The 19,137-nt window shown below is 55.1% G+C and overlaps 2 protein-coding genes across 2 annotated transcripts; one reads left to right on the top strand and one right to left on the bottom strand.

Moving 5' to 3' along the window:
* Positions 1-504: 504 nt before the first annotated feature.
* PERCC1 (proline and glutamate rich with coiled coil 1) lies at positions 505-2,221 on the bottom strand. The gene has a single exon (XM_029049293.2). It carries the CDS (start codon positions 2,152-2,154, stop codon positions 1,327-1,329), a length of 828 nt encoding a protein of 275 aa, XP_028905126.1. The 5' UTR covers positions 2,155-2,221; the 3' UTR covers positions 505-1,326.
* Positions 2,222-17,547: 15,326 nt separating this feature from the next.
* Positions 17,548-18,691, top strand: C21H16orf91 (chromosome 21 C16orf91 homolog). Its single transcript, XM_029049226.2, has 2 exons — positions 17,548-17,654; positions 18,053-18,691. The coding sequence occupies exons 1-2, from the start codon at positions 17,623-17,625 to the stop codon at positions 18,435-18,437; spliced, it is 417 nt and encodes a 138-aa protein (XP_028905059.1). The 5' UTR covers positions 17,548-17,622; the 3' UTR covers positions 18,438-18,691.
* Positions 18,692-19,137: the final 446 nt, after the last annotated feature.

Below are 19,137 nucleotides of genomic sequence, written 5' to 3'. Positions count from 1 at the left end.
TAAAATGAGGATTGAGAGTGTGAGCCCCACATGGGATGAGAGCCTGTGTCCAACCCGATTTTGCTTAGATCCACTTCAAGCACTTAGTACAGTTCTTGGCCCAGAGTAAGTGCTTAACAAATTCCACAGTTATTACTATCATTGTTATTACTAGGTGCCAGGCACTGTACTAAGCACTGTGGGGGGAATACAAGCCATTCGGGTTGGACACAGTCCCTGGCCCAAAGCGGGCTCACAGTCTTAATCCCCATTTTACAGATGAGGAAACTGAGACACGGAGAAGTGAAGTGACTTCCCCAAGGTCTCACAGCAGACGAGCGGTAGAGCTGGGATTAGAACCCAGATCCTCTGACTCCCAAGCCCGTGCTCTTCCCACTAAGCCACACTGCTTCTCCTAGAACACACCTGTGTGTTCTAGTCCCCTCCAGATGTGTGCATGTGTTCTTGTGTTTGGGGGGGTGGGGGGGACACAAGGGGTCAGAGGGATGACCTCAGTAGGTCGGAGCCAGGAAGGACTCAGCCTGTGCAGGCCAAGGGGACTGGGGGGGTGCTGGAGCACCTTGCTCCCCAGCAGAGGCTGATCAGGGACCCTCACCTCCATCCCCCAGAAGCTGGGGTCTGGCTGAAGGGAAGAGTCCATGGCTCACCGCTGGGGCGAGGCCCACAGCCAGGGAAAATGACTCAAAACAGCCCATCACCAGGGACCCACGGACCTTTATTAATGGGGCCGCTGGGGCCTGGGGCCGGGGCCCCTCCTACCTTCCCTGGGCCCGGGACCCCTCGGCGCTGGACCGAGGGTCGGGGTGGTTTGTGCTTCACGCTCCACCGTCCTCAGAGTCCCGCTGGAGGCTGGCCGACTCCCTCTGTCCCCCGTCGTCTCTGGGCCCAGCCCCGGGGCAGCAGCTGGGGCCTCTCAGGGCCTCGTACCCCGGCAGTGAAGGATGGAGACCTGACCACTGGATCTGCTTTATGGAGCTCCCCCGTCCCCACCCCGGGTCCCCGCTCTTCCTCCCTGCAGCCACGTGCCCTTCAAACCCTGCCCGGGCATCAGGAGGAAGCAGGATTCCCTGGCACTTAATCTGGGGAGTCAACAGATAGTGTTTGCTCATCAATCAGCAGGGCTGTCCTTCCTCTTTCGCCTCCGAGCCCCCCCGGGGGACTCCCACCCCTGGGACTGGACCCGTCGCAGTAGGTGGTCGGAGGGTTCTGCCGGGTGGCCCGACCCGGGTGGGACCAAGGGAGGAGCCTGCCCTCGGCCCAGAAACGACCACCCTGTTGCCGCCCCTGCTGGGCCCAGTAGGCCCTGGAGGAGCGGCCCAAGCCCTCTCAGGCAGCGTTGACCTGATCCGCCTCTCCGGCCGGTCTGCCTGGCTCCCGCGTGTTGCCCCCCGACAGCTCGTGGCCGGAATCGGATGTCCAGGTGGCCAGCAGGTCGCTGAAGTCGGGCGGGTCGGCATGGGGCAGGCCCAGGGCGCCGGGGGCTGGGGCCGGGGCCGGCTCAGTCCAGAACGAGGCAGGCAGCTCCCGCTTGCGCATGGGCCGGATGCGGCCGTACTTTCGCTCCAGCCTCAGCCGGCGGCCACCGTTGGGGCCAGCCGAGCCATCGGGCGGGCCGGAGCAGCCCAGCCCGAACTCGAACAGGTCCGCCAGAGGGCCCAGCCGCCCCGGGCCATCCCCGGGCCTCGGAGCCCGGGGTGGCAGGCGGGCGGGGGGATCCTCCCCGTGGCAGGCCCTCCCGGGGGCGGTGGGCACTAGGGGCGTGGAGTCTAGCTCCGCCCCAGCCAGGCGGACCAGGCATCCACCCTGAGACCCACAGCCGGCGTCCAGGGCCTCTCCTCCGCTCTTCCGGCCGAAATATCTCTGGATGTCGCCGCTGATGAACTCCGAGAACCTGAGCAACCGCAGGGTCACCTCGGCCCCGCCAGGTGACCACGTCTCCCCCGGGTTCTCGCCGCCGAGGCCGCGGCCTCCTTCCAGCTCCTCCTCCTCCTCCTCCCCATCTTCCTCATTCTCCCCCTCCTCGTCCTCTTCCTCCTCCTCTTCCTCCTCTTCCGTGGTGTCTGCCAAGTCTGTCTCTGTGCAGTGCAGGAAGGGTTGGTAGAAGGGAGCGGGGAACCAGAAGTCGGCTGGGTTTCTGAGCACTCCGGCCGCCATGGCAGCCGGCCCGGGGCCCGGGGCCCGAGGCCGGGGGACCGGGTGTGGCCGGTGGGGGCAGAGACGTCGGACTGCAGAGGGAAACCGGGGAGAAAACGGAGATTTGTGGATCAGTGGGGCCGGGAGCAGCCTGGGCTGGAGACGGGCTGCTCTCGGGACCAAGGAGGGGCTTTGTTTCAAAGCCGGATATCTCACGTGCTCGGTGGTGGAGGGGGTTGGATTCCGCCCAGTCCCCTTGGCCCTTCGAGAGCTCCCCCCACGCCCCAATTACCACAACAGGCAACTCGGCTGCTAGGGACCACCTCTTCACCATCAAGGCATAGGGGAGGAAGGTCTTTCTAAGGGGTGGAGTTGGGGAGGGGGTGGGTGGATGAGTGTCATGGGTCGGGGGCTGTGACTTTGAGTGCATGTGTGTGTTTGTGAATAGGGTAGGGGACTTGGGAGGGGATGTGAATCCTGAATGGGGGAGATGGGGTTGAGGGGTAGGAGGGTGGTAGTGGTAGCAGTGAGGGATATGTGTGTGTGTGGTGGGTTGAAGAGGTGTGTGAATGGAAGAGATGGAGGTGACATAATAATTGTGGTATTAAGCGCTTACTATGTGCCACGGACTGTACTAAGCGCTGGGGTGGATACAAGCAAATTGGGTTGGACACGGTCCCTATCCCATATGGGGCTCACAGTCTCAATCCCCATTTCACAGATGAGGGAACTGAGGCCCAGAGAAGTGAAGGGATTTGCCCGAGGTCACCCAGCAGACAAGCGGCAGAGCCACGATTAGAACCCACGACCTTCTGACTCCCAGGTCCGGGCTCTAGCCGCTACTCCCCACTGCTTCCCATGGGTGTGTTTATGTGTTTGTCACGGGTGGAGGATGGGGGTGAGGGGTGTGGAGATGGAAGGGACAGTGGTGAAGTGTCTGTGTGTGTGACGGTTGGGGATGGGGCTGAAGGTGTACGTGGATGGAAGAGGTGAGGTGTTTGTGTGTGTGCATGTGAGCGGGGTGAGGGTGAGGGGTGTGTTTGTATGTGAGCTGGTGGCCAGGTTGGATTAATGCAAGCGTTCACAGGGCCGTAGACCAGGGCCCCAGGCCCGGGGGCGCCGGCGGGGACCAAACACCCCAAAACGTTTCTCCGCCTGCCCTCCGGCGCAGCCAGAAGGAGCCGGCCTCCCCCCAGCCAGCGGCAGAACCGTCCCTTCGTCCCCCAACCCCCCTCACGCCCTCCATCCCAGGGATGGGAATGGTTTTATGGCCTCGGAGTTATTGGGATTAATAGTAATTACAATATTTGTTAAGCTCTTACTTCGTACCAGGCACCGTTCTAAGCACTGGGCCCCAGGTCAAACAGAGGTGGTCTGACACCTGCCCACCCCGGGGAGGGCTGCCAGCAGGGAAACCCCATCCCGGGCCATGCCATCCCACATCCCTGACTCTCCCTTCTCCACCTCTGTCTCTCCTCCGGGGACCCAGCACAGCTCATTCCACACCCTTGACTTTCCCCTTTCCATCCCTGACTCTCCCCTCTCCACCCCGACTCTCCCTCCAGTGACCCAGGATGGACCATCCAACCCCCCGACTCTCCCCTCTCCATCCCTGACTCTCCCCCAGTGACCCAGCATGGACCATCCACCACCCCTGACTCTTCCTTAGGAATCCAGGATGGTTGTGCTTTGGGTCCGTCCAATTCATGGAACCTTAAGATTCAGAAGGAGCCTCAAAAGGTCACCTAGTGAACCCCCTGCCTCTGGAGTGGAGGGAGAGGAGCCCCCAGGGTGCTGCATTTGAGGAGAGGGTGAGCTATTATTACTATTATTATTCTTGTTAAGTGCTTACTATATGCCAAGCACTGTTTTAAGCATTGTTTTCAGATACAAGTTGATCTGGTCGGATACAGTCCCTGACCCACCGAGGGCTCACACTCTTAATCCCCATTTTGCAGATGAGTTAACCAAAGCACAGATAAGTGAAGTGACTTGCCCAGGGTCACACAGCAGACACGTGGCAGAGCCGGGATTAGAACCCAGATCCTTCTGACCCCCAGGCCTGGGCCCTAGCCACTAAGCCACGCTGCAGAGCGGCTGGGGGTAAAGTGAACCCCCAGAGCCTTGAGCCGGAGTAAGAATAATAATAATAATAATAATAATAATAATGTTGGTATTTGTTAAGCGCTTACTATGTGCAGAGCACTGTTCTAAGCGCTGGGGTAAACATAGGGGAATCAGGTTGTCCCACATGGGGCTCACAGTCTTAATCCCCATTTTACAGATGAGGTAACTGAGGCCCAGAGAAGTTAAGTGACTTGCCCACAGTCACACAGCTGACAAGTGGCGGAGCTGAGATTCGAACCTATGACCTCTGACTCCAAAGCCCATGCTCTTTCCACTGAGCCATGCTGCTTCTCTATAGTGCTATTTATTAAGCACTTACTATGTGCCAGGCACTGTACTAAGTGCTGGGATAGATACAGGCTCATTGGGTCAGACACAATCCCTGTCCCATATGGGACTCACAGTTCCCTCATTTTACAGATGAGGGAACTGAGGCACAAAGAAGTCAAGTGACTTGCCCAAGGGCATACAACAGACAGATGACATCCCCCGACTCCCTTCCTCCAGGGGTGCACTGTTCGGGCCCCCCCGCCTCCCCCGCTCAGAATAGAAACAGCATTTTAGAGAAGCAGCGTAGCTCGGTGGAAAGAGCCCAGGCTTGGGAGTCAGAGGTCATGGGTTCTCATTCCCACTCCACCGCTCTTCGGCTGGGTGACTTTGGGCAAGTCACTTCACTTCTCCCTTCCCTCATCTGTAAAAGGGGGATGAAGACCAGGAGCCCCACGTGGGACAATCTCATCACCTTGTATCCTCCAACGCTTAGAACACTGCTTCGCACGTAGTAAAGGCTTAACAGATGCCATCATCATTATTATTATTATTTGTTGTTCCCCCTCGCTGCATGCCAAGCACCGCACTAAGCGTTGGGGTGAGAACCTCAAGTGATGCCTGGGCTTCCCAGGTAGGGGAATAATAATAATGGTGTTTGTTAAGCGCTTCCTATGTGCCAGGCACTGAGCTAAGCACTGGGGTGGGGATGTGGGGGGCGGTTGCGTGAGACGAAACCTGAGAGAGCACCCCCAGCCCCTCCCACCCAGCCGAGGAAGCCCCCCACCCAGGCCCCCGGCTGGCCAGGACGGTGCCGGGGGTCCGGTGTGGGCCGGTCAGACCTTACCTTCCCTCCTCACCGTCGTCCGGGCCCCGGCTCTCCCTCCTCCAGCCTCGGCCCGCGGCCCGGCCTTTATAGGCCGGCCAGCGGACAAATATTTGGTGGCCGTGTTGTGGCAAAGGCTGGGCAAACAGAGCCGGAGTTTGCTTTAGCACCCAGCAACGGGGGAAACGGGAGAATGGGAAACAGGCGGGGGCGGAAGATAGCGCTCACCTTAATGACCCCCTTGCCGGGAGACCGTGGAGTGCCTTTCTCGGCGACTCACCTATTAAAGGCCGGGGCCCAGCTGCCGCCCGGCCTCGGCCTCTCCTCCCGAGGGCCCTTATCGCCGCCGCTGATTGGAGGCTGAATCGGGCTTTGTCAAATAGGCAGAAAATTAAATTTCATGCTATTTTGACTCCTGGAGTAGGCGTCCTCTAAAGGACATAATGCTTATCTAGAGCTGGCAAGGCAAACAGAGTCAGGGTGCTGGCGGGGGGGGGAGAGGGAGGACCGGCTGTGGAGGCTCTCTGCGTTTCAGGACTCGGGGTGCCTCTGGCCCTGGGGCGGGGGCCCCAACTGAGGAGGGTCCCCCGACCTCCGGTGGACCCCTCCCGTAATAATAATAATTAGTAATAATTATACTTGTTAAGCGATTACTGTGTGCCACGGAGTGTTCTAAGTCCTGGGGTAGATACAAGGTCATCAGGGTGTCCCACCTGGGGCTCACGGTCTCAATCCCCATTTTAAAAATGAGGGAACTGAGGCCCAGTGAAGCGACTTGCCCAGGGTCACACAGCTGACAAGCAGCGGAGCTGGGATTAGAACCCACAACCTCTGGCTCCCAAGCCCGGGGTCTTTCCACTAAGCCACGCTGCTTCTCACATAGAACATACATTAGACACAGACCCTCTCTTTAGGACTTCGGTTCTAATCCCGGCTCCACCACCCATCTGCTGTGTGATCTTGGGCAAGTCACTTAACTTCTCTGTGCCTCATTTACCTCATCTGCAAAATGGGGATGAGAGCGTGAGCCCCTTATGGGGCTCACAGGGTCTGTGTCCAACCTGATTAACTTGAATCTACCCCACTGTTTAGAACAGTGCTTGGCACATAGTAAGCACTTAACGAGTACCATTTAATATTATTATTAGTATCAGTATTTCTTTGAGGGGTTCACAGTCTATGAATGTGGTTCCGATGAACTGTAAGGTGTGTGTTCTTCGTATTGTCACTATCGCTGTGAGCTGTTGGGAAAGATATCATTTGTCGCAAAATAAAGTTTTCTTGCCTGAAATACCTACCACTTCGATACTCACCTCTCCGGGCCGTACCTGGAGAGTGTCCAGTCCTCTACCAGTCACAACTACGGGAGGGAGAGTCAAGCAGGGACCCATCCATTCAATTCCTAGCTTGGCCAGTGGCTAGTGAGTGGCGGGCCATCTGCTACAAGTCAGAATTCACCCTTGCCGGGCAGTGGCAACCCCGGGAGAGAGTCGAGGGCAGAGGCTCAATCTGAACTGCGCAGGAGGCGGCGATGGTCCACCACTTCTGGATCTTTCCCAAGAAAACTCTCTGGATCCACTGTGAGAACGATGGCAGATGAAGGTGGGGCGTTCTGGGAGACACGGGTCCGTGGCATCGCTATGGGTTGGAGACAACTCGACGGCGTAAGACAACAACAACTTTGATACTATAATACTAATACGACCTAAGGAGGGCTCACAGTCTCCATCTCCATTTTACAAATTAGGAGGGAGTTAAGTGACTGGCCCCAAGTCACATAGCTGATAAGTGGCAGAGGTGGGATTAGAACCCATGACCTCTGATTCCCAAGCCTGGGCTCTTTCCACTGAGCCACGCTGCTTCTAGGGTAGATACAAGGTTATTAGTTTGGACCCAGCCCTGTCCATTCTGTGAGCCCAGGATGGAGGGAGTAATAATAATAATAATGATAATGGTATTTGTTAAGTGCTTACTACGTGCCAGGCCCTGTACTAAGCACCGGGGTGGATACAAGCAAATTGAGTAGGACCCAGTCCCTGTTCCATGTGGGGTTCACAGTCTCAATCCCCATTTAACAGATGAAGTAACCTGAAGCACAGAGAAGTAAAGTGACTTGCCCAAGGTCACCTGCAGACAAGTGGCACCTCTAGTATCATTGTTATTATTATTACCCCACCTCGCTCCCTCTGCCCCCCCGACCCTCCTGTTCCCTCCATTTCTGTCCAGGATTCATGAGAATGTGATATTCGCCCGGAGATGGAGCGATGAGGGGTGGGATGGGGAGTGAATGAACCGGGGGGGCAAAACCAGGACAACCGATGTCCCTGACCCACCCTGTGAGCGTCACCTGCCCAGCTGCCCCGTGACACGCTGGGACACCCCTTCCACCGGGGCCAGGAGGGGCCGGGGAGACGAGCGGGGAGGGGCTGGAGAGTCCAGAGCCAGTGGGGCAGAGCAACCCAGCCTGGTGGCCTTCCCAGACCCTCTCGGAGGCTCTCTATTCCGCTGCGGGCTCAGGGAGGACCAGGCTGGCAATCCGGCTCAGTGCCACAGGCTAGCAGTCATCCGAATATCCAAACCATCACTAAATCCCATCGATTCCACCGTCACAATATTGCTAAAATCCGCCCTTTCCTCTTCTTCCAAACTGCTACCACTTGTTGCAGCCATTTCCTGACAAAATTTGCATTGTGACTTGCAAATTTTCATTTTTTTAAGAAGCTCCAAAATGTTTCCTTTCATTGACATGCCCCAAATTTGGGCTGCCAAAACGATGAAGCACCTTTGGTTAATGCCTTTTCTCTGAGCATCTTAAAATGCTCTGTGGGAGGAGATCACTCCATGAGTAAGATAGAAATGCAAACCTTCACGCTCTAAAGGTTGCCCCCATACCTGAAGAAGATGCTGTGGTTTAGCAGAAAGAGCACAGGCCGGGGAGTCAGTGAACCTGGGTTCTAATACTGACTCTGCCTCGTACCTTGGGCGAGTCGCCTCCCTTGTCCCAAGAAGCAGCGTGGCTCAGTGGAAAGAGCCCGGGCTTAGGAGTCAGAGGTCGTGGGGTCTAATCTCGGCTCTGCCACGTATCAGCTGTGTGACTTTAGGCAAGTCACTGAATTTCTCTGTGTCTCAGTTACCTCTGTAAAATGGGGATGAAGACTGTGAGCCCCACCTGGGACAACCCCATTACCTTAGTAAGTGCTTAACAAAAACTGTCATTATTATTATTAGCATTATTGTCTATGCTTCACTTTCCCACCCCTGCAAATGGAGACTCGATATCTGCTCTCCCTTCTACTTAGACCATTAGCCCCAAGTGGAACTTGATTAAGTCGTGTCTATCCCGAAACTTAGGACAGTGCTTAGCCCATAGGGAGTGCTTAACAAATACCGCAATTATTATTATTTTCATTATGTCACTCTTGGTTTTTCCTCTATGGGTACATGCGGCGAAAAAGGCCAAGGCCAAGACGGAGATGGTTCTTCGGGTACATGGGTGACTAAAAAAGCCAAGGTGACCACAAGGCATGGTCACCTCGGGCGTACTCTTGAGGCTGTCAAATGTGTTGGTGTTTGTAGTCTTGCCTCTTAACTCCTGATCCTTCTGAAACTTGCTCAGGATTATTATTATGGTATTTGTTAAGCGTTTAACTATGTGCCAGGCACTGTACTAAGCGTTGGGGTGGATACAAGCAGATCATTTTACGGATGAGGGAACTGAGGCCCAGAGAAGTCAAGTGACTTGCCCAAAGTCACACAGCTGATCAATGGCAGAGCCGGGATTAGAAGCCACAACCTCTGACTCCCAAGCCCGGGCTCTTTCCCACAGGCGTGGATGCCCTGTGGAGGGGGAGAGGGCTTCCCCAAGGCTCTACTTCTGAGGGCTTGGGAGAAACCTGAGCCTATATTTCATAGCTGTTAACTAGTGTTGCAAGATTGTAAACCGCCAGTCGGTTAGAATCGAACTGAAATTCTTTCCCGATTTGGGCAAAAAGAAATGAGAAGAGAGGGAGGGAACAGGTAGAGAAGGAGGGAGAAGCAGTGTGGCCCAACGGAAAGAGCCCAGGCCTGGGAGTCAGAGGACCTGGGTCCTCAGCCCGGTTCCACCATTTGCCTATAGTGTGACCTTGGGCAAGTCACTTAACTTCTCTGTCTCAGTTTCCTCAACTGCAATATGGGGATTCAATACCCGTTCTCTTTCCTACTTAGACTGTCAGCCCTAGACCTGATTACTTGTATCTACCCCAGCATTTAGAACAGTGCTTGACACACAGCAAGTGCTTAATACGATTTTTATTATTAAGGGAGAGGAGAGGTTTGCGCCCTCCTCAGAAGGTCATGGGTTCCAATTCCAGCTCTACCACTTGTCTGCTGTGGGACCTCGGGCAGATCAATTCATTCATTCATTCATTCATTCAATAGTATTTATTGAGCGCTTACTATATGCAGAGCACTGTACTAAGCGCTTGGAATGAACAAGTCGGCAACAGATACTTCATTTCTCTGGGTCTCACTTCCCTCATCTGTAAAATGGGGATTGAGATTGTGAGCCCCACATAGGATGAGCGGCCCTGTTCTGCTTCCAGGAACCACTCCCAGAATTTGGGAGTCCCAATCTGCAGCTACAGCTGGCAGCTCTTGCTCAGGCCTGGCACCAAGAGTTGTTCCACTCCCACTTCTGTGGCTGCAAGTTCTAGGTACAGGCAAGCTAGGGGAGAGAGGAAATGGGGTGGAGAATTCCAGGAATTCTGGCCGGACGGATGGGAGACGGCGCTGCCCGAGTGCCCCCTGCTGAACTTTAAGTGTGGGTGCCGGGGCCTCATTCACTCCTTCAATAGTATGTATTGAGTGCTTACTATATGCAGAGCACTGTGCTAAGCGCTTGGAATGTACAATTCGGTCTTCATTGAGCGCTTACTATGTGCTGAGCATGGGGTCTAATCCCCTCTCCGCCACTTGTCTGCTGCGTGACCTTCGGTAAGTCACTAATTCTCCATGCCTCAGTTCCCTCGTCTGTAAAATGGGGATTGAGACTGTGAGCCCCACGTGGGACAGGGACTGTGTCCAACTTGACCATATCCACCCCATTGCTTAGGGCAGTGCCTGGCACATAGGAAGCACTTAGCAAATACCATAATTATTAATATAACAATACAACAGACGCATTCCCTGCCCACAGTGAGCTTGCGGTGTACAGGGGAAATGGGCATTAATATCAATAAATGAAATTATAGATGTGTATATAAGCGCTGTGGGGTTGGGATGGGGGATGAATAAAGGGAGCAAGTCAGGGCGATGTAGAAGGGAGCAGGAGAAAAGGCATAGAGGGCTTAATCAGGGTGGGCCTCTGGGAGGAGATGGGCCTTCAAAAAGGTTTTGAAGGAGGGGAGAGTCATTGTCAGTATGAAGGGGGAGGGCGTTCCAGGCCAGAGGTGGGTCGTGGGCGAGAGGTTGGTGGCGAGGTAGACAAGATCAAAGTACAGTGAGAAGGTTGGCATTAGAGGGGCAAAGCCTGAGGGCTAGAATGGAATAGGAGAGTAGCGAGGTGAGGTAGGAGGGGGGCAACGGGGTTATTGCTTTGAAGCCAATGGTGAGGAGTTTCTGTCTGATGCGGAGGTGGCCAGGCAACACCTGGAGTTTATCGAGGAGGGGGAAACGTGTCCTGAATGTTTCTGTAGAAAAACGATCCGGGTAGTGGAGCGAAGTGGGGACTGGAGAGAAGCAGGAGGCCGGGGGGTCAGCAAGGAGGCTGACAGACTAATGGAGGTGGGCTAGGATAAACGACCCTAGTAACGTGGTAGCAGTTTGGTTGGAGAGGAAAGGGCGGATTTTTGCGGGGGTGTGAAGGTCGAACTGATGGCTTGTAGCGATGGATTGAATGTGTGGGTCGAATGAGAGAGAGCAGTGGAGCCCAATGCCAAGGTTAAGGGCGGCAGCGGCCGCAGAAGCCCCGGCAACGGTAACCATGGCAACTGCCACAGCCACACCGGACTCTTCACCGGTCAGAGCCGACTCTTCCCCTCATCCGGGTTCTTCTCCTCCTACCTGCCGCCTCCACGTCCCGTCCCTTCCCTCGTCTGACCCCAAGGCTCTCAGGACCAAACGGGTGGAAACGGGAGGAGAAATCCAGCCTAGGGGGAAGAGGCGGGTGGCTGAGGGCCATCAGAGGCGGTCGTAGGTGGTAATAGGCATAGGCTGCCCTCTCCCCTGCCTGGCAACATGATTTCTCCATCCTTATTGCCCCTTCCCCGCCCCTTGCCCCTACTGACCTGGCCACCTACTTTGTTGAGAAAATTGACACTCTCAGGCATAAAATCTAAAATCTCCCCTGCTCTTTCCCAGTCCCTCTCCCTTCCTGGCCCTTCTTCACCTCTCCCATTTATCCCAGAAGTATCTCCAGGAGCGATTCCCTGTCTTCTCTCAAAATTCCGCCTTATCAGAACTCCTGCCTCCTTTCTTTCCATTCATTCATTCATTCATTCATTCATTCATTCATTCAATCGTATTTATTGAGCACTTATTGTGTGCAGAGCACTGTACTAAGCGCTCGGAAAGTACAATTCGGCAACAGATAGAGACAGTCCTTACCCAACAACGGGCTCACAGTCTAGAAGTGGGAAACAGACAGCGAAACGAAACAAGGAGACAGGCATCAATAGCTTGTTAAGCGCTTACGATGTTGCGGGCACTGTTCTAAGCTCTGGGCTAGATACCAGTCAATCAGGCTGGATGCAGTCCCTGTCCCACATGAGGCCCACACTCCTATCCCCATTCTTCCCTTCCTGTCATCTTCAAATGTTCTCTCTCCAAAGGCTTCTTCCCCACAGCTTTCAAACAAGCCCATGTCTCCCCTATTCAAAAAAAAAAGCCTTCCCTCGACCCCATGACTACCTCCAGTTATCGCCCCAACTCCCTCCTACCATTTCTCTCCAAACTCCTTGAGCGAGTTGCCTACATCTGCTGTCTCAAGTTCCTCTCCTCCAATTCTCCCCTTGGCCCCCTCCAATCTAGCTTCTGTTCCCTTCACTCTTTCTACAGAAACCTCCATCTCAAAGATTACCAGCGATTTCCTTCTTTCTAAATCCAATGGCCTCTACCCTGGCTTAATTTCAGCTGCCTGTGACACCATCCACCACCCCCTTCTCCGGCAAACATCATCATCCCACCTCGCCTTCACTGACGCGTTCCTGGTTCTCCTCTCATCTCTCTGTCCATTCATTCTTAACCACAATCTCAGCCTCACATTTCCTCCTGGAAACTCTACCTGGCTGTCCTGCTGTCGCCTCCAACCTGACATGTCAAAAATAGAGCTCCTAATCTTCCCACACAAACCCTGTCCTTCCCCCTGACTTTCCCATCACAGTAGACAGCATGACTGTCCTTTCTGTCTCCCAAGCCCATAACCTTGCCATTATCCTTGACTCCTTACTCTCATTCAACCCACATAGTCAATCCATCACTAAATCCTGTCGGTCCCACCTTCCCAACATCGCTAAAATCCACCCTTTCCTCTCCATCCAAACTACTACCACGTTAATAAAATCATTTATCCTCTCCCGCTTTGATTTCTCCTTGCTGAGGTCCCAGCCTCCTGTCTCTCCCAACTCCAGTCCGTACTTCACTCTGCTGCCCGGATCATCTTTCTACAAAAACGTTCAGGACATTCATTCATTCAATCATATTTATTAAGCACTTACTGTGTACAGAGCACTGTACCAAGCATTTAGGAAAGGACATGCCACGCCACTCCTCAAAAAACTCCAGTGATTGCCCATCCACCTCCGTATCAAATAGAACCTTACCATAGAATTGAAAGCACTGTAAATCCCCTCGCCCCCTCCTCTCTCACCTCACTCCTCTCCTACTCCAACCCAGCCCGCGCACTTCGCTCCTCTAATGCCAACCTTCTCGCCGTATCTCGATCTCATCCATCTCGCCGCCGACTTCTCGCCCACTTCCTGCCTCTGGCCTGGAACCTCCTCCCTCTTCATATCCCACGGAGTAACACAACACACAGTCAGAGCTCAATAAATACGACTGATTGAATGAATATCCGACAATTACTGTGCCCACTTTCAAAGCCCTACTGAAGGCACATCTCCTCTAAGAGGCCTTCCCTGATTAGGCCCCCTTTTCCTTTTCTTCAACTCCCTTCTGTGGTGACAGTGTGCAGAACACTATACAAGACCTGGGAAAGAGTAGATAATAATAAGAACAATTATGGTATTTGTTAACCACTTTCTATGTGCCAAGCACTGTTCTAGGCACTGGAGTAGATACAAGGGATTCAGGTGGGACCCAGTCCCTATCCCACTTGAGGCTCATACTCCCCATTTTTCAGATGAGGTCACAGAGAAGTGAAGCGACTTGCTCAAGGTCACCCAGGAGACAAGTGGCTGAGCTGGGATTAGAACTCACGACCTCTGACTCCCAAGCCCGGGCTCTTACCGCTAGGCCATACTATTAGACACGGTCCCTGTCCCTTGAGGGTCTCCCAGTGGTCCCCAAATGATAGGCTTTAACAAAATCAGCAAACCGGCACAAACTGGCTCCTACGGCTCCGGTAGGGCAGAGAGGAGGGAAGCCTGCCGCGCTCTGCTCCCTCACGGTCACCCTCCCCAGCCGGCGGTCAAGTCCCCCGACGGGGCGGGATGGCGGGCAACCGAGCATATGTCCCAGCATATGGGTCGCCTCTTATCCATGGAATTTCCAATAAAATCGCGGCTCAGCCTCCGGGCCAGCCTTATCAGCGGCTCGGAGAGCTGCGGGCCCAGCCCCTGCGGCTGGGAGGGACCCCCTTCCTGCCCTCGCACCTCTTATTGATCGGCCCCGGGGAGAAATCGATGGCTCCAATATGTCAGTCCTCAAGTGGCGCTCCAATAAATTACACCCGCTGTTAAGCACACAAGTGCCGCCTGCCACCTCCGCTCTCTGTGGGCAGAGCTGGCCCCCTCCTAGCTCATCTCACCGATCTCCTAGTCCAGCCCAGCCTTCACACTCCTCTCCTCTAGAGCCAGCTTACTCGCCACGCCCTGATCTCCTCTATCTCACCCCCGACCCCTTTTTCATGAGCCTGGAACTTCTCTCCACCTTCGAAGCCTTATTAAGGTCATGCTTCCTCCAAGAGGCCTTCCCTGATTAAGCCCTCTTTTCCCCCGGCTCCCTCTCTTTTCTTTGTTGTCTATGAGCTTGGATCTGTGGCCTTTGGACATCTATTTGTCTCACCCCCATTATAAATTACTTCTTCATTCATATTAATGTCTGTAAACTCATTATGGGCAGGGAACATGTCTGCTAATTCTGTTGTACTGCCTCCAGTGCTTAGTACAGTGCTCAGCACGTACTTAGCACTCAATACCAATGAGTGATTTATTGATGTGTTGGGGACTATTTGATTGAGTTACTGATCCTCCTCAACCTGGTCAGACTCCTGAAATACCGCCTAGTGGCAAGAACCCGGGCTTGGGAGTCAGAGGTCGTGTGCCAGCTCCGCCGCTTATCAGCTGTGTGCCTTTGGGCAAGTCACTTCACTTCTCTGGGCCTCAGTTCCCTCATCTGGAAAATGGGGATGAAGACTGTGAGCCCCACGTGGGACAACCTGATTACCTTGTATCTACCCCAACGCTTAGAACAGTGCTTGGCACAAAGTAAGCGCTTAACAAATACCAGCATTATTATTATTATTATTATTATTCAGTTTAATCAGGTTGGATCCAATCCTTTTTCCACATGAGACTCATAGTTTAAACACAAACAGTGCTTGGCAGATAGTACGCGCTTAAAATGTACCATAACTAAGTACGAGGGAGTGAGATTTAATCCCCATTTTATAGATGAGGTAACTGAAGCCCAGAGAAGTGAGCTGACTTGTCCAAGTTCACACAGCAGACAAATGGCGGAGCCGGGATTAGAACCCAGGTCCCTGACTCTCAGGCCAGGGCTCTTTCCCCTAGACCACATGGCTATTCTGCTAACCGTTAGAATTATCGTTATTATTGTTATCATTGTGGATTGTGAAAGTACAGTGGTCAGCATCTTGCATTTGCCCCCTTCTCTCTCTCTCTGCCCATCCTCTCAGAGCTGCTTAGCCTCTAGGCCGACTTGACTGTCTCTTAACAAGAAGCAGCATGGCAGAATGGACAGAGCCCGGGCCTGGGTGTCAGAAGGTCATGGGTTCTAATCCCGGCTCCTCCCCTTGCCTGCTATGTGATCTGGAGCAAATCACTTCACTTCTCTGGGCCTCAGTTCCCTCATCTGGAAAATGGGGATTAAGACTGTGAGCCCCACGTGGGACAACCCTATCACCTCATATCCTCCCCAGCGCTTGGAACAGTGCTTTGCACATAGGAAGCGCTTAATGAATACCTTCATTATTATTATTATTATTATGAGCTCAGAGGCAGGGAGTGGTATCTGCTCGCTAGACCTCTAGGAGAACAAGGCAAGGCCGAATTTACCGCTGCTCATCTTAAAATCTGTATCCCTTATTGTGCTCTTCGCTCGGATTCACTCCCTCATTCAGTAGTATTTATTGAGCGCTTACCGGGTGCAGAGCACTGTCCTAAGCGTTTGGAAAGTACAGTTCGGACACAGGTAGAGACAATCCCTACCCAACAACGGGCTCACAGTCTAGAAATGGGGGAGACAGACAGGAAAACAGAACAAGGAGACAGGCGGGATGCTGTGCTAACTATGTAAAGAAGCTCTGTACGGCGTAGCTGATTTTTGACTATCAGGGGAAACTTTGTCAGCCTCCGCTTCCTAATAATAATAATGTTGGTATTTGTTAAGCACTTACTATGTGCTGAGCACTGTTCTAAGCGCTGGGGTAGATACAAGGTAATCAGGTTGTCCCACATGAGGCTCACAGTCTTAATCCCCATTTTACAGATGAGGGAACTGAGGCCCAGAGAAGTGAAGTGACTTGCCTAAAGTCACACAGCTGACAGGTGACGGAGCGGGGATTAGAACCCATAACTTCTGACTCCTAAGCCCGTGCTCTTTGGCGCTAGTAGAAATAAACTGTCTCTGACCTACCTTTCTGAATCCAACACAGAGTCTGTGAGGTTTACTTTGAAAATACTTAGCACTTACTCTGTGCCAGACACTGTACTCAGCTCTGGGGTACATGACGTCGGAAAGAGTCCCTGTCCCACGTGGGGCAAACAGTCTAAGTAGGATGGAGAACAGCCCCTGGGAGGCTAGAATACAAAATGCAATAATAGAAGAGGAGAAGCAGTGTGACCTAGTGGCTAGAGCACAGGCCCGGGAGTCAGAAGGACCTGGGTTCTAATCCTGCCTCCACCGCTTGGCTGCTGTGGGGTGGGCAAGTCAGTTAACTTCTCTGGGCCTCGGTTACCTAATTTGTAAAATGGAGATTAAGACTGTGAGCCCTATGTGGACCAGGGACTGTGTCCAACCTGATTATCTTGTATCTACCCCAGCGCTTAGTACAGTTCCTGGCACATAGTAAGCACTTAAATTCCATTATAGTTATTACTATTAATAATAATAATAATAAACAAAGTGTTGGTAGACACACTCCCTGCCCAAAACAAGCTTACAGTCTAGAGGGGGAGACTGACAATAATATAAATAACTCATTCATTCAATCATATTTATTGAGCGCTTGGAATGTACTATTTAATGGCTATGTAAAAAAAAGTGTTTTGGGAATGAGGGAGGGAATAATAATAATAATTATGGTATTTGTTAAGCTCTGTGCTGTACGCTGTACTAAGAACCGGGATGGATACAAGCAAATCGGAGTGGTCACAGTGCCTGTCCCACGTGGGGTTCTCAGTCTCAATAACCATTTTCCAGAAGAGGGAACAGAGGCCCAGAGAAGTGAGGTTGACTTGCCCAAGGTCATACAGCAACAGGTGGCGGGGTCGGGATTAGAACCCATGACCTCCTGACTCCCAGGCCTGGGCTCTACCCACCAGGCCAGGATTCTGCACCCAGTGGGTACTTAGTTCAGCGCTCCGCACCCGCTTCGGGGCAGGGCACGCGGTGGGTCCTCGGTGGCTAGAGCGCGGGCCCGGGGGGTGTGGAGGTCGTGGGTTCGAATCCGCCCAGAGGTGAAGCACGTGACTGCCCGGGGGCACGAGCCGCGCCCCCTGCAGGGCGGAGCCGGAGGAGCAGGAGTGACGTCACTCCCGGCTGCGCGCGCCGCCTCTCGGGCGCGCGGAGGAGGAGAGAGAGGCGGGGCTGCGCTGCGTGCGCGGCGGAAGTGACGTCAGCGTGCCCGCCTCAGGGGAGGAGAGGCGGCCATGATCTGGGCCCTGTGGAGGAGGGCGGCCGGGTGAGCCATGGCCGCCCCTCTCCCCTCTCCCCTCTCCCCTCTCCCCTCTCCCCTCTCCCCTCTCCCCTCTCCCCTCTCCCCTCTCCCCTCTCCCTCTCCCCTCTCCCCTCTCCCCTGGCCTCCCCTCTCCCCTGGCCACCCCTCTCCCCTGGCCACCCCTCTCCCCTGGCCTCCCCTCTCCCCTCGCCACCCCTCTCCCCTGGCCACCCCTCTCCCCTGGCCACCCCTCTCCCCTGGCCACCCCTCTCCCCTCTCCCTCCTTCCTTGGCCACCCCCTGCCCCTCTCCCTCCTTCCCTCTCTCTCTTCCTCCCCCCTGCCCCTCCCGCTGCCTCCGTCTGCGTGTGACCGGCCCCCGGGCCCGTCCGTCCTGACGCTCCCCGCCCTCTCTGCCCCTCAGGACCGGCCGCCCGCGGCCCCCGGCGCCGAGCCCGCGGAGCCTCCACCCGGGCCGGACGTCGGAAGCCCGGCCCGCCGCCCCCGACCGGCCCGCCGGCCCCGACCGGCCCGACCGGCCCGCCGACCCCGACCGGCCCATCCACTTCTCGTCCAGCAAAGGCAGCCCGCGCCGCTGGACGGTGGCCCAGTCCCTGGGGAGCGACGCCCGGCGGCCCCTGTGGCAGGTGCTGCCCCTCAGCCTGTCCGTCATGGGGCTGCTGCTCTGGTGCTTCCTCCGGGAGGAGACCGAGGCCGACCTCTGGCTGACCCGAGTGCTGGAGGGCTCGCCGCTCCTGCCCCCGGACGGGGACCCACCCGCCGGGCCGGGCCCGGGGGCCGGGACCTGACCGGGCGGCCCCGCTCGCCACCGTCCTGGCTTCCGAGGGGCCCGGTCGGGGCAACCGTCGGTTCAGGGACTTGCCCGCCACGTTTGCCGGGTGACCGTCCCTCCATCCGCCCGCCGGGCCGGGCGAGGCCGCTCTGCAGAGCAGCCCGGGACGCCGGTCCCTCTCCCCGGAGCCCGGCGCGCTGGGCCGGCAGAGGGGACCCCGGACCTTGCAGCCGGGGCGGCGGAAAAAATAAAGAACGGCGTCGAGATCTGTCTTTGAGTCACTCTCCGTCACTCGGTCGATGCTATTTCTTGAGCGCTTACTACTTGCGGAGCACCGAGCGCTTGGGAGAGCGCGGTAGCACAGAATCAGCGGCCGCGTTGACGGCCCACACCTAGAGCCAGCGATCTAGTTGGACGGGGATCTGCACCCGTTGAGGGCAGGGACTGGGTCCCTCGATTGTTCTGTCGTGCTCCGTACACAGTAAGTAAGTGCTCAGTAAATACGACTGAATGAACGAACGAGTAGGTGAAGGGCCCCAATCCCAGCTAGAGAAGCAGCGGGGCTCAGGGGAAAGAGCCCGGGCTTGGAGTCGGAGATCATGGGTTCGAATCCCGGCTCGGCCACCCGGGTGACTGTGGGCGAGTCACTTCGCTTCTCTGGGCCTCAGTCACCTCTTCGGGGTGAAGACTGTGAGCCTCATGTGGGACCACCTGAT

The sequence above is a fragment of the Ornithorhynchus anatinus genome, chromosome 21 (assembly GCF_004115215.2).
Source record: "Ornithorhynchus anatinus isolate Pmale09 chromosome 21, mOrnAna1.pri.v4, whole genome shotgun sequence".
NCBI classification, from domain to species: Eukaryota; Metazoa; Chordata; class Mammalia; order Monotremata; family Ornithorhynchidae; genus Ornithorhynchus; species Ornithorhynchus anatinus.
Note: the sequence above shows the minus strand (reverse complement) of the source record. Positions and strands in the feature narration are given on the sequence as shown.

What these genes read in the sequence shown, in the direction of transcription:
- PERCC1 (XM_029049293.2), bottom strand. Translation starts at nt 2,154, where the DNA reads ATGGCGGCCGGAGTGCTCAGAAACCCAGCCGACTTCTGGTTCCCCGCT.
- C21H16orf91 (XM_029049226.2), top strand. Translation starts at nt 17,623, where the DNA reads ATGATCTGGGCCCTGTGGAGGAGGGCGGCCGG. An exon ending in CTGTGGAGGAGGGCGGCCGG is followed by an intron (nt 17,655 to 18,052) that starts GTGAGCCATGGC and finishes TCTGCCCCTCAG; the next exon opens with GACCGGCCGCCCGCGGCCCC.